This window comes from Cygnus olor, chromosome 4, assembly GCF_009769625.2.
Source record: "Cygnus olor isolate bCygOlo1 chromosome 4, bCygOlo1.pri.v2, whole genome shotgun sequence".
In the NCBI taxonomy this organism is placed as follows: domain Eukaryota; kingdom Metazoa; phylum Chordata; class Aves; order Anseriformes; family Anatidae; genus Cygnus; species Cygnus olor.
The window spans coordinates 58,511,203-58,524,331 of record NC_049172.1 but is presented as its reverse complement, the minus strand read 5'-3'; the positions used below and the strand labels follow the sequence as shown (position 1 = coordinate 58,524,331).

At 41.7% G+C, this 13,129-nt stretch overlaps 1 protein-coding gene across 2 annotated transcripts in view; it reads right to left on the bottom strand.

Moving 5' to 3' along the window:
• Positions 1-13,039, bottom strand: part of SEL1L3 (SEL1L family member 3) — a 38,025-nt gene extending 24,986 nt beyond the window's left edge. Inside the window, exons 1-5 of one of the 2 annotated variants that reach the window (XM_040556834.1) lie at positions 12,809-13,039; positions 8,303-8,870; positions 6,253-6,379; positions 3,209-3,330; positions 1,833-1,948 (exon numbers count right to left, since the gene is read on the bottom strand). In XM_040556834.1, coding sequence (XP_040412768.1) covers positions 1,833-1,948; positions 3,209-3,330; positions 6,253-6,379; positions 8,303-8,870; positions 12,809-12,865 — 990 coding nt within the window. In that variant the 5' untranslated portion in view covers positions 12,866-13,039. Of the gene's footprint in view, positions 1-1,832; positions 1,949-3,208; positions 3,331-6,252; positions 6,380-8,302; positions 8,871-9,560; positions 9,796-12,808 lie in introns of those variants that run through there. The other variant, XM_040556835.1, reaches the window with a different exon arrangement.
• Positions 13,040-13,129: the final 90 nt, after the last annotated feature.

Genomic DNA, 13,129 nt, shown 5'->3' with positions numbered 1-13,129 from the left:
AGACTTTCAGTGCCAGAATTTCTAGGATGACTGAAAAGGATGACAAGATGAGGTTTTCATAGACATTTCATAGACATTGCTATTTTAAAAAGTTGTCTAAGGACTCACAAAACAACCTTGCAAAATTTTATCAAGTGCCTAGGTATCCTTATGGATTCATCCACATCTTTCAGTGCTCTTAAAATCTGACTTAATTTCTTGATGGCTCAATCTCACAGCCTTCCCTAATTTATATATATATATATATATATTTTTTTTTTTTAATAAGATCACATTGGTCTAAGCATATCTCATCAATGGAAGTGAAATAAATAATTGAATAAGGAGATTCTTGTGCACGTTTGTAGGATTGTAGCACTTCAAAACTTGCTACAGGAATACCTGTCAATACGATGTAACCAAACCAGAGTTTTATCTGTCCCAAGACTGGCTCTAAGCACTGAAATGTTTTTAAGTTTGGTTCTACTTCCTCTTCCTGCCACAAGAGTGCTCGTTAAACTCTTTTCAGCTCTCTTATTTTGTCCAGAAGCGGAAATTAATTAACCACTGGTTTTATCTCATGCCTGAATATATTCACTCTGCTCTCTCATGGAAGAATGCTTTTTCTTAATCTAATTGTACAGGCAATCCTCGAGTTCCCAACAAGGCAAGACTAATATAACCTTTTATCAATATTGACAGTAACTTCTGCATTTGTGCCTCCAAAATTCATACGCTCTTCCACTTCCCATGAGTTTAAATTAGTAACTACAATTAAAACAAGCAGAAGACAGTTCTGAGCACACAAACCCCTTCCTTCACTTCGCCTCTTAACAATACATTTAAAAGCACTTTAATGCGCAATGCTACTTCATTTTTTGCAAGCCAATCAATCAGCTCACCATTTACATGCTTAAAAAGGTGGGGTGCAAAAGGAATAGGAGTAGTTTAGACAGGACATAGCTCTCTCTGCACAGCATTGTTTCAGCTTTATCAGTCACTTACCTCATAATTTAAATCTGCCTCAGCTTTTCTGGCAATTTATTAGCAATTATTTTTACAATTCAGAATTTAATCTGTTCAACCATTTTCAAGGAGAAAGAAGCTGAGAAAAACAGACTGATAAGGTTTTTGATTATTTTCACACCCTAATACCTTAATAGCTGGAAGTACAGACAAGAAGTCAGGAAGGGAGACTGAATGGTTTTCAGAGCTGCTTTTGGAAGGTTCTTGTGAAAAGCAATTGTGATTTGTCAAAATGTAAATTATGTATTTTATCTACTACAGAGGGATACTGCAATATTTTTTGTGTCTTAATGGCAGTCAATCCTATGCTGCTCTGTCAAATATTCAAAACTTGGAAACTACACGTGCTTTCTTTTAGCTATGCTGACAATAACATCTAGACAAGAGGCATGCTACTGTACACAGAAGCCAGACACTTAAATTTTCATATCAGAATAATAAAAATGCACAAGTCTCCGAGTCCAAAGTCTCTGGGGGCTATTCGCACTATGTAACTTACCTAGATAAAGTATCTAACCCAGGAGTTCTGGTTGCCCATACAGTCAATAAGGTTGCCAGACAGCAACTGTGCACCAGGATACCTGCTGAATACGCAGTAATTCTAGGCACTTATCTTAAGCATCTAAGATGACTTCCTGAAGTCAGATAGTCTGTACATCTGTGGCCAATTTCTAGTGTAAGATTTTTCATTCTTTTGCTATGTGAGCATGTGCAGATTATACTATTTCTCTCAGCCTTACCTGAGAGATTTGTTAAGGGATCTGTCAGAGGCATAAACAAATTAGACAAATCTCAGTCTTGATCTGGTAATTCAGTAGCACACGTACCTGTCCACCCTTAAAAGAGAGATCCAGTCGAAACCACTGCTTCAGAGGAAGGCTGAAGCTGGTTTTCACTGCAAGGTCATCTCCTCTAATGAGGTGCATCTGAATATGCACGCAACCTGATAGAGCAACAAAGGAGAAAAAAGACAATAAACACCACAGAAATGTTAAGAATGGATTTTCTAATGTATTATTCACAGCGACTCTGTCCACCAGCAGACATCTGTCATCAACAGACATCTGGGGACTCACCATGCAACACATCAACTCTAACAGAATCACAGGGAAACGTGCTCTATATCCTAGTTATGCATCTCAGGTGCTAATGCACAGACTGCCACGTGAAACCACTGAATCAAAACCAGCTTGTCTGAGGGATAGACATTAAACCTACGTGTTGATCTCAAAAAACTAGACGTGACTGCAGCAAGCAGCACAGGGAAACAGGGCACATGAGTATCTTACTCAGTGCTCATCTGTTAGCACGTGAGAGCATATGACCAAGTACAGGACAACGCTAAGCCCTATTCCTTGGACCTGCAGAAACTGGGCTCACAGTCTGAACCTGTACGAACAGAACAGGCTATTCTGATACCCTAGTCTAACACTGAAAAATGTGGGCCCCAGAACCTCTCCAAGCAAGTCTCAGATCAAGCTAGTCACTCCCAGGGGAGCTGTCATTTTTCTTTGTTCTTCTAAGAAACACATCCAGTTCACAAGGGAAACACAATGGATAATGGAAAACATGCCACAGTGTTATGCCAACTGTTCTAATGATTAATTATCTAGATTGGTAACAAGATACAGAAAATAGAAACTGCAAAAATAGTAGAGAGGAAGAGATTAGCAGTGAAACTTGCAAAGAAGGGGAAAAAACACAACCTCTTATGAGAAAGCCAGGTGTGCACTTTCAAAACTCTGCAATCTTTTGCTTGCCAGCCAGCCCCCATCTGCCGAATTTCACTCGGTTTCAGAGATTGAAGAGCCTTCTTCTGGCAGGAATGTTCTTCGACTGTAAGTGTTGCTAGACTAAGTGTTACCTCAACCTTTATTTTTGGAGTGGGAAATAGACTATGCTCTTGAACATCACAACATATGCAAGAACTTAAATTATCTGAACTTCTTCTGAGGCTATTCATAATTTTCAAGAAATCTCATGTAGTAGGTATCTAAGAATTGGGAGCAATATTAAAATACCACTTCAATTTCAACACTTCAGTTTTCAAACATGACTCTTCAGACATTATAGTCAAAAAGCATTTCACGAGATCAGTTTCACAAAATAGGGCTGATAATATATTTATAACTGTTGTTCCTAGGCACAAATCTATAAAGGCTGTATTAGACCCCTTCTGAAGGCCATTAATAAAATCCCTTACCTTCCTCACTTAGAAATACAGCAGGAGTACCATACATTTCTTTTGGATCAATAAAATACAGAATACCACACAAGTCCTTTTCACAGTGATGTAGTAAGTACAGCCAGATTGAAACGGTGAACCTGCATGAGCAAAAAGAAAAAAAAAAATCCACTCCTGATGAGAAATCTCCCTACGTAATTTGAAAAACATGCATTTCACTTTAACTTAGTCAACTGTATTCACACATGTAATCTTCGGAACAGAACACATCCTGCGCACTAAAAACCCTCAGAGCAACTCTGTGTAAGATTGTTGCATCTACGATCTCCTTATAACCGAGCACTTTTGTGGTACTGACATGAGAGGAGAGTTAAGGGAGTGTTATCTGAATCAATTCCAGAATGGTGAATCAGAGCTACTGCCAGATCCCACATCAACAGGGAACTGAAAAAGCAGCTGAGACAACTTGGAGCCACCCTCCTGCATGCAGACTACAGTACAAAATCCCCAAGTGCACATTCTTGTGATCTCGATTGTATAAGCCAGTAAAAACTAAGCTCTGTCTACTAAGCTATACTATCCAACAGCTGTGAAAATGTGCTTGGGAGGAGCAGGTGAAAATGAAGTGAACGTCTGGGTAGTACAAATAGGTATGAATACTTGTCACAGAGCTGAATCGAAGGATAAATAAAGGTGGAGCATGATCAAACTATGGAGCAGTGCAGATTAAAATAAATAAAAAAAAGGAAGACGCAACAATGTTATCTACTGAGCAATTTCTGTACAGAGCTGGAATGGTTTCACTGGCTCTGTTGGCATTACAAAGCAGATTTGCTAAGGCACTAAAAGCAGAATTTGTACCACTGGATCTGATTTTAAGGAGTTTCTCTGTGCCAGACTAAAACTGCCTCCGTGCTATTGACAGGAACTTGGCCACTTATTTCCGTAACAGCAAAGTCAGCTCAATGCAGAATGCCTTTGACAATCCTAGCTCCAACATACAGCCCAGCAAAGCATTACAATGCTTTCTGACAAAGTTCTCAATGACTTCTGGAAGGAGGTATTGTAATTAAGACACAATGCAAATATTTGTTGGGTCAGCTTGCCTTGCATCTCTTGCGAGAAGTTTCTAGGCACACAGTACCTTCTACCTTAACCAAGGTAAGTCTGAAAGTGTAACAGCTGCTCTCATGTTAAAAAACAAAACAAAAAAAAACGCAGATAAAATTGTCCCTAACATAGACTACACCTTAAATAGCTAGTAACATAATATCCTCCACAGCTGGCACACGGGTGAGGTAGACGGGTTTGTAAACCATGACTGTTTGTAAATATATCATTATGTGATCTACAGGCAGACACTGTGCTTCCAGCAATACTGCTTCGGCTTCAACATCGCTCTTTCCGTCTTTCATCTCTGGCAATACAGCAAATTTAAATGCTGTACTCTCCATTTACTCCTGGACTGTCAGTCTGAGCACATAACCTATCTGGACAAATTTCCTGGGATGCAGGTGGGGGCAATGCTGACTCATTTCACCTCCTCCATTGCCGCAGAGTGCCATGCCGGACGAGTAGTCCCTCACAGTCCCAGCCTGTCCCTGCTGCAGGCTGTGCGCTGGCAGCTGCCTCAAATGACTGTTGCCTACCTCCACTCCTCTTCCTTTACATTGAAGCTCAACAACCCTGTTAAACGATAAAGGCAAATCTATTTTGGAAAGCTGCTTTCATTAACTAAACCCTTGACTGAAGTCGAACGAGTAACTTCAGTTTGATCCATCCGCTCCTGTTTGCCTCTCAGTGCAGGGGGAACCACCACTCACATACAAGCAGCTGAAGGAAAAATCTCTTCCACTTCTTAACAGAGCTACCCAAGGCTGTCATGCAACCACAGCACACAGGCAATGCTTTCTGTTAGCACTGGAGAGAGAACCTGAAGTCAAGAGACATTCGGAACTGTGTGGAGTCACTACGAAGTTGCATGAATTCCCACTGTTTTCTCAACCAGAGCTTCAGTACCAGAAGCAGAGTGCACCTGCACTGGCGAGCAAAGGGCAGCAGGCTATGTAAATCAGGCTGTCACCCATCCTAAAGAGACCAGGAGCTAAAAACTGCTCTGTAATGACAACTTCGGACTTAGAGGATGAGGGCTAATAATTGTGTGGAACCTGGACCGGTCGACAAGTCTTTGGCACTCTCTGATTACAGGCCAAACACAAAGCAGCAGGCAAGCTCAAGTTCCTGCAACCGTTTCTCATTTCTGTGATAATGTTGCTGGGGTAACGGCATCTGGTGGAAGGGAGATTATGGATGTACACACATGCACGTGCATGCGTGCGCAAACACTTTTTTGTCTGAAGTTGCAAAATATGACTGAAGAGTTGTGACAGTTTGGGGAAGAGGAAGAAGAGCAGAGAAGGATGATCCTACCAGTGCGATTTCTCTGTAACTGCATGGTGTGCAGAGCTAAGTGGTTTTACCACATCTGACTAGGACAGTTTACACAGGAATGGTGGAAGGAAACAGTGTTAAGCTCAAACTGGATGACTCATCAAGGCAGGGGACTCCAATCACTAAAGGCTTGTCTTCTGCAAAATAACTAGTGTGAATTTACAGGGAAAAAAGCTGTTCTACACTGCCCGCCCTTAAAAGAAACCACTGCAATTGGTCTGCAAATGGTGTTTGAAATGCAGATCTCTTTGTAATGCAAAAAAACCTCCGGCTAGGTAGTCATGAGACAGCTGTCTGATCATGACAGCACGTATCAGCTAACCTACCCTCCCCTAACTGTACATAACCAGCTCAGTTTCACCTATCACTGGTATCTCTTACAGTACGTCTTAGCGCAGTGCTGTGTAAGTATGTCTCTAAGGTTCAGGTTAATTCCCTCCAAAAATAAAATCAGAGAACAGAAGGAATCGCTCACTGGTTTCCTTTTGAGCCTTTTCTCAAAACAGCAGGCAGTGTTCCTTTACTTCGTGAATATAGCCCAAGAATTTCAGTACATCCTACAGCCTTCAATAACCAATTGTGGCCCGCTCCAGTTACTTGCCTATACTTACATCGGATAATCAATCTGATGTTGCCTGACTGTTTCAAGTTCTCTGTTTTCAAATTGTTCAAATCTCTTCACAATTCCTGTCTTCTCCCCACTGGAAGCATATATGAAGTTGAGAATCTGAACGCCATCTGCAAAATACAGTCTTTCTTAATCTGCCAGAAAACAACCATTGATAACTGAGCAATTAATTAACTCGCACTTGTATAGTCAAACATTTGAGGTACACAACAGATTAAAAATTAACACAAACTTTCAACAAGTCTTTAAGCACAAGTTCATTCACTGTTCTTAAATGCATTACAGTCTTGAAATGAATAACCCACAGAAAAGTGAAATGGAGTCTATTCCCAGCTGCTGTTAGAAGCAGGGAAGACAGGTATTTACATCTAAGATACTTAAATTTGAAGCACAAGTTAGCTTAAGCAAAAGTTAGCAAGGAGAAAACTTATGTCACTCATTTAAATCTCATTCTATCTTTGGTTATGCCTACGTGAGATTACTCCACAGCTCTTGGGCTTGCTCTCCATTTTCAGGTCTCCACTTTATACTGTACGTGTGAATAAATACCAGTTCTGTTCTTAACTGATTTACGTAATCCTGTAATAAATCTAACTGATAATGCTGCCCTGATAAGAAACTGGAAAAAGATGTTCAAAGCTTACTCAAGGCATATCAAGAGGTTTCCTAAAAAATCAAGCAATTTGCTACAAGCTTCTTAAAAAAAAAATGAATAAAATGTTATTTCCTCCTTTTTCTTGGTATTCTAAGTGTTCTTACCTATAAAGCAATTAGATAAACCGTAAAATGTTTCACGCTGTTGTCAGAGTTCACATGCTTGGTCTCTAACAAGTATTTTAGAAAGCCCCTGAAGGCAGCAACTCCCCTGCTTCCCTGTTCTTTTCAGTGCATTTACATGCCAACGTGGCAAAACCAAACGATACAAATACCTTTACAAGATTTTCTAGGAGAGAACCCTTTAGAAGCAAATAACCTTTCTGGTTAACAACAACAACAAAACAACAACAACAACAAAAATTTTAAATTGTAAAGCTAGAGACGGGCGGGCAGGAAAAAAAAATCAAGAGAACTGCGAGAAAACGCAGCAAGCAGAGTTGTGGGTTTCAGAATTTATAAAATAGGCAGGCCAAAATAAAGACTTTATATTTAGACCTATAAATACTAAAACTATAAGCATAGCCCCAAATAAAGTACTTCTCTTGCTAACCAACAGGATGTATCTGATATAAATTTTTTTTGTATACCACTCCTAAAGGTTAGTATTTTGTTGTGTTAGCAAATTGTAAATGATACAATTCTTCTTTAGCAGATGGTTATTTTTCCTTGCGATTTGTGTGAATCTATACCTGAATAGAAAACAGAATTCAACCAAAATGGTCAAATACAGCATATTTAGTTTTTTTTAACACTAGCATAAATGTTGAAAAATTAGCGTTGCTGAAAAATAAATTTATTAAAAGCATATTTTTAATTTTAAAACTATTAGTTTTAATAAAAACTGGTTGTTCATAATTGCTTCAGCAAAAAAAAAAAAAGGAAAAAAGTACTGTAATGTTTATTTCACTACAAAGTCTTAAAAAAAAATCTGTTTCCAAGTATATGGCACTCATCTTAAGCAGAAAACATGAGACGACCCATATGAGAGTTATGTATGTAAGAACTGCAGGACTGAAGTTGAAATAATGCAATATGGGACTGAACAACTCTCTTTGAAGGAATGGCGTCCACTGACCTCAGCGAGTTTTAGATAAATATTTTGTGACTATGCTTAGAAAATAAAAGGCAGTGCTGCAAGAGATCTCCAGGCTGGCTGTGATTAAACAAGCTGACTATGAAAGACAAGACGACTTTGGTCATTTGAAGCTCCAACCCTGCAGTTACTAAGCTTACACAGTCAACAGTGTGGGCCAAGTAAATTGTTCCACACAAAAAGCGCGTACCTGTAATAAATGTTAACAGCTTACAAAGATGTTATCTGGGTCCTGTTAGTCCCCTCAGAAGAAATTAAAAAAAAAAAGTGACATTACACATACCGCTTTCATGAGGGCACTGGGGTATCTTGTTTGCCTGGAGCATCCACAAATAGTCAGTGCCCCACTGAAGACAGACTTTGTGGTCTTTATATGGGCGTTCAAAAGGCGGAACTGCTTCTAAAAAAGTGTAATTTTTGGCTACTGCCTCCTGGTAGCTTTCATTCTGCTCAGCATCATAGCTGCTAACTGGTTTGTGACTAATCCATGCATATAATATCACACTGTGCACCATTATTGAGTTTCTGATGATATAATCATCCCTGTAAACCATGATGCTTGGGAACTTCAAATGCACTTGCCGAGTTTGACTAATGTAAAGGTTCTTCTCATCCTTCCACCTCCTTCTGTATACTGGTACACCAGTCCTGAACTCTGAGGAAGCTACCGCTTCCAAGTTGACGATACAAGGCTTAGAACATAAATACTGAACTAAAACCTCAGAATTGTTAAGAACTTTCTTTTCCAAAATGTTTAAATGAATGAAGTCCACATAATCCACGTTTTGTTCAAACTGTGGAGTAACAGCTGTTGTCCGTAACGTCTCCTTTCCAAAGGATGGCATAAAATTCTGGAAGGAAAAACAAACAGAGTAAAACCACTGTGTTAACCAGAGAACCTACATGTGCAAGATTACCAATACACTGTCAACAATAATAGGACACTGCAGGAGCAGGAGGTTTATACACAGTACTCAGACTCCAAAATACCAGGATTCCTTCACACAGCAGGTACATATGAATTACTAAAGAGATACCATCAAGGTTTTAACAGTAATAACTCACCTACGTTGACTTCTCAAAGCCACATATGCTTCCCAACAAAATGTACTTATAGGGTGTATCCTTCTGCAAGTGCAATCCGGTCTACTAAGATACTGACTTTAACGTCACGCTATTTACACATGTTCCCAGGATCAAGCCTAAAGAATATATACAGAAGTGCGCTGGCATTTATTCATCCTATCGTTGCTGGCTGGCACGGCTGCAGCCTGGTATTTCTCTCTTTCTAAAAAGTTAACTAGTTGCGTTACCTCTCGTGCGGGTATCCAAAGAGCTGGAATAACGACTAAAGCAGCACTCTGAGGTTTCCTGAGAATGAATCCATGTTCTGAAAGCATTTAGGAACTTACTACAGAAACATTCCTATCCACAAAATGGGCTTACAAATCTGGGCAGCGAGACCAGCAGAAGACATTTGCTCAGCTTTTGCTCTCTCTAGCTATGCCCATTATATACTTCGTGAGTTCTTGGACACCCACCAGGATTATCCTCCGCGCTGAAGTTGTCGTCTCCAAAGCTTCAATCTGCTTTTCTTCTTTCTGCTCAGCGGTCAGTGACTGGACTGATGTGCTGCCAGGATACCAAGGATTACTCGGCTCGGAGGGCCAGCCACTGTCACTGCACTGCTGCCAGATTCCCTGATCTGTCTAAAACATTCCCAATCGCCACTTAGGACTGCCAGGCAAGCCAGTAGTTAGGATTACTCAAAATGAGAGGCTCTGTTTTCAGGGACTTTTAACTTTGCTAAGCTTAAACAGATTGAATTGAAATGTATCTTGGATATCTACCTCAGACTGATCGCTTTTTCACTGCAATTCTCAAAATATTTAAAAGCTTCAACCATGTGGCTTGTACATTTCTAGTTATTAGAAGCATGTGCTGTGAACCTGCAGGACAAGACCTTACCCATGCTCCAAGATGTGGATCAGTAAAAATCCCTGACAATAAATCATTTTGTTTTTTACTTCTTACAAATACATTGCAAGTCCTTGAAAGCTACTCCGAAAAAAAAATATCTGCAAAACATGTGAAGCTGTAAATATTAGAAAAAGCTACAACTAAGTTTACCTGTACTACCTCCTCCTTCCTACAGATAATTTTACATTTCATCGTATGACCAAATGCTCTTTTTCCCCTTTATTCAAAGCAGAAGTTGGAAGACATAACTGAATGAAGGAACTTTTGGATGAGAAAGGTGGCTATCACTGCTAGCAACTGGATAACTCTAGATAACAAGATTTATTTACTTTTATAGGTCTTTTTGAACTTGTCGCTCAAATTACTTCCTACAAGAACAACCGACTGTTCCTTATCTTCTCATGTCCGACAAGAGACACAGGAAGCCAAATGTGCAGTGATGCTGAGCATTCATAAACACACGTAAGCCCCCAAAATGTCTGTTTTAAATAAACAAAATGCCATAAAAAGGAAAAACGCTCCACAATGTTGGGATCTAGGCTTTTTACAATAGGTAGTCTCTTCAGAGTAACAGCCTTTCTCTCCCTCTGTCCTATTTCCCATCCTATAAAATTCTATAAAACTGAATTAGCATTTCAGTCACTAGTGGCAAAGCGCAGCAGAAATATTCCTTTGAATGTAACAAATCTATCTGCAGGCCCGCGTTTATATGATGTGTTTTATGAAGGACCTACTGAAGGGGATAAAAAAGGAATAGCAGAAAGAGGCTGGTGTCCGTTGGAAGTTACTACCACATCCTGCAATAAAACACCTGCACAAATACCAATTAAAAAGCTGATTAGAGAACCTTGATTTTGACTCCGATACCTTTCAGGCAGAGATACTATTATGACATGTTTCTTATGTAAACCTTTTATGGTTATAGATATCTCTAAAGAACAGGCACAACAGCAAACACAAATTATGCCAAACCTCTTCTACTTAATGGATACCATCCATATCTATTAAATACTTTTTGACCTTGCAAGAAACAGTATGTGAAAATGGCTTAATCTGTATGATTTATTACGATCTTCCTTATGGCATGGCCCCCAGTTTATAAAAGTCATGCCATTTGGTTATCACAAAACATTGAAGTCTACCAGGTAGACACTACAAATCATCGTGTTACCACTGCATGCTTACCGCATACACGTATTTACAGCTACAAATCATCCAGGCAGCTCTCAGTTTTCCCAGGGGTTTCTCCAACACAGAGATATGGGAGCTGGCTCCCAGCAAAGACAGCTTGGGTCTAGCAGGGTTCATTAGCAAAGACGCAGCAGGATGTGAAATGTGGCCATCCGGCTTCCAATGAAAGGCTGACTGGCAGAAATTATGCTGGTGGTTGTTTTTTTTTTTTTTTTTTTTTTTTTCCCCTGTGGTGGGGATATCCCAAGGCAACTCAAAGCCAACTCCTTGTAGTACAAACTGCTCCGAGAGCACCTAAGCATGACAAAGCGTGACCACTGATGCATAAGGTCAGCTTCAGCTGCCTTGCCCTCAGTGCCCGCTCTGCAAAATGGCTCGCACAGGCTTAGTCAAGAATCTTTTCTTTGTATTCTGTGGTGCCTCAGGTATTGAGGCACAAACTGCAAAAATGCACGAAGCACAGTCGGGTGTGCTGTTGCACCACACCTAATAAATCCTTCAGGATGCTCATCCAGCAAGGAACACAGTGAAAAGACCCCCCGAGTGATCCCACAGCAATGCAGCTGTGGCAGACCACGGCCAGCAAACTTTTCTAGACAGTGGCTGAGTCTGTTCCCACCTGGTTACCTCTGTACATTGCTCTCACGTACTGGGCAGCGTGCCTATTAAATAAATCTTTCTGTGAGGAACCCTAAACATCACTTCCCTCAGCATTACCTCAGACAACACAGGGTTAATTGTACATAATCTCTGACTACAGAGAGCTAGGATGAAAGGATTACACAATAAGTGTGATTATGAGATTTAAAAGTAAAATTTTCCCAGTGTAGTAAACAGGCCAGCTATGGTGGATTAAAAATGGTATCATGAGACAGGCAGGGCTCAGCAAGAAAGGCACAGAGGCTTCATTGTGTGGGGCAACTTGATTGTAAAAGCCGTCCAAGTTTTCTTCTTGGATCTTTTTCTTAAACCTGCTGAACCTGAGGGAGTGAGCCCGAGCCATCTCACCAGTGCTGGAGTAAAATCACTGTGGGAGAAAATCACAACAATTAGTAGGAAAGTAAGCATTTTCAGTGGTGAAATACCACAGAAACGGTGCCTTCACTCGCTGGAATACAATCTCAGCGGGATAAGAGCTCACCCTTGCAGAAATTCCACATAAGCCTTTGGGATCACACCAGTTCGCACCACCCCAGCCCTTTACCTGCGCGCACCCGCCACGTCACACTGCTTTAGGATGTGTGAAGAGGAGACCTGCCACAAAAGGGTGCCGACCTGCTCCTATGTACCCATACCCTCTACGCACACGAAGAGTTAGACAGGAGTTTGCATTTCGCAGCAGCAAAGAGGGGAAAGAAGCTTAGTTCAGCAGACGCCTTTACAACGCGATTGTTTCCAGTGGCTGATGCACCCCGAGGCAGACACCAGACGCACCTCACTCTTCCAACCCTAAGGGGTCCAGTTCAAAGGGGTTCAAGCTAAAGGGGTTCAGTTTAAAGGGCTTCACTACACAAAGCTTGCCAGCCCCGAGCCCCCCGGCCCCCCGGGGCCAGTTCCTCAGCCCCGCCACCATTTTACGGCTCCCGGGGGGGAGCGGGGCAGGTGCTTCGCCACTCACCGTGAGGAGGAGGAAGAGGAGCGGGGGGACGCGGCGGGGCAGCCCGGCGAGCTCCATGCTGCCGCGGCGGCTCAGCAGCAGCAGGGGGACGAGGAGTCGCCCATCGGCGTGGCGGCGCTGCCCACTGCCCGGCCGACAGGGCTGCGGCGGATCCGGCTTCCTGGAGGAGGAGGAGCCGCCGGCCGGGCAGGGCAGCGGCTCGCCCCGAGCAGCAGCAGCCGCCGCCCTCGCGTCCCCTCCGGCCTGCGGGGAGCCTGCCGTGTCCTGTCTCCCCGTGCCACAGCGGGAGGCGAGGAGCACGGCTCCGGGCGGCCGCCATCA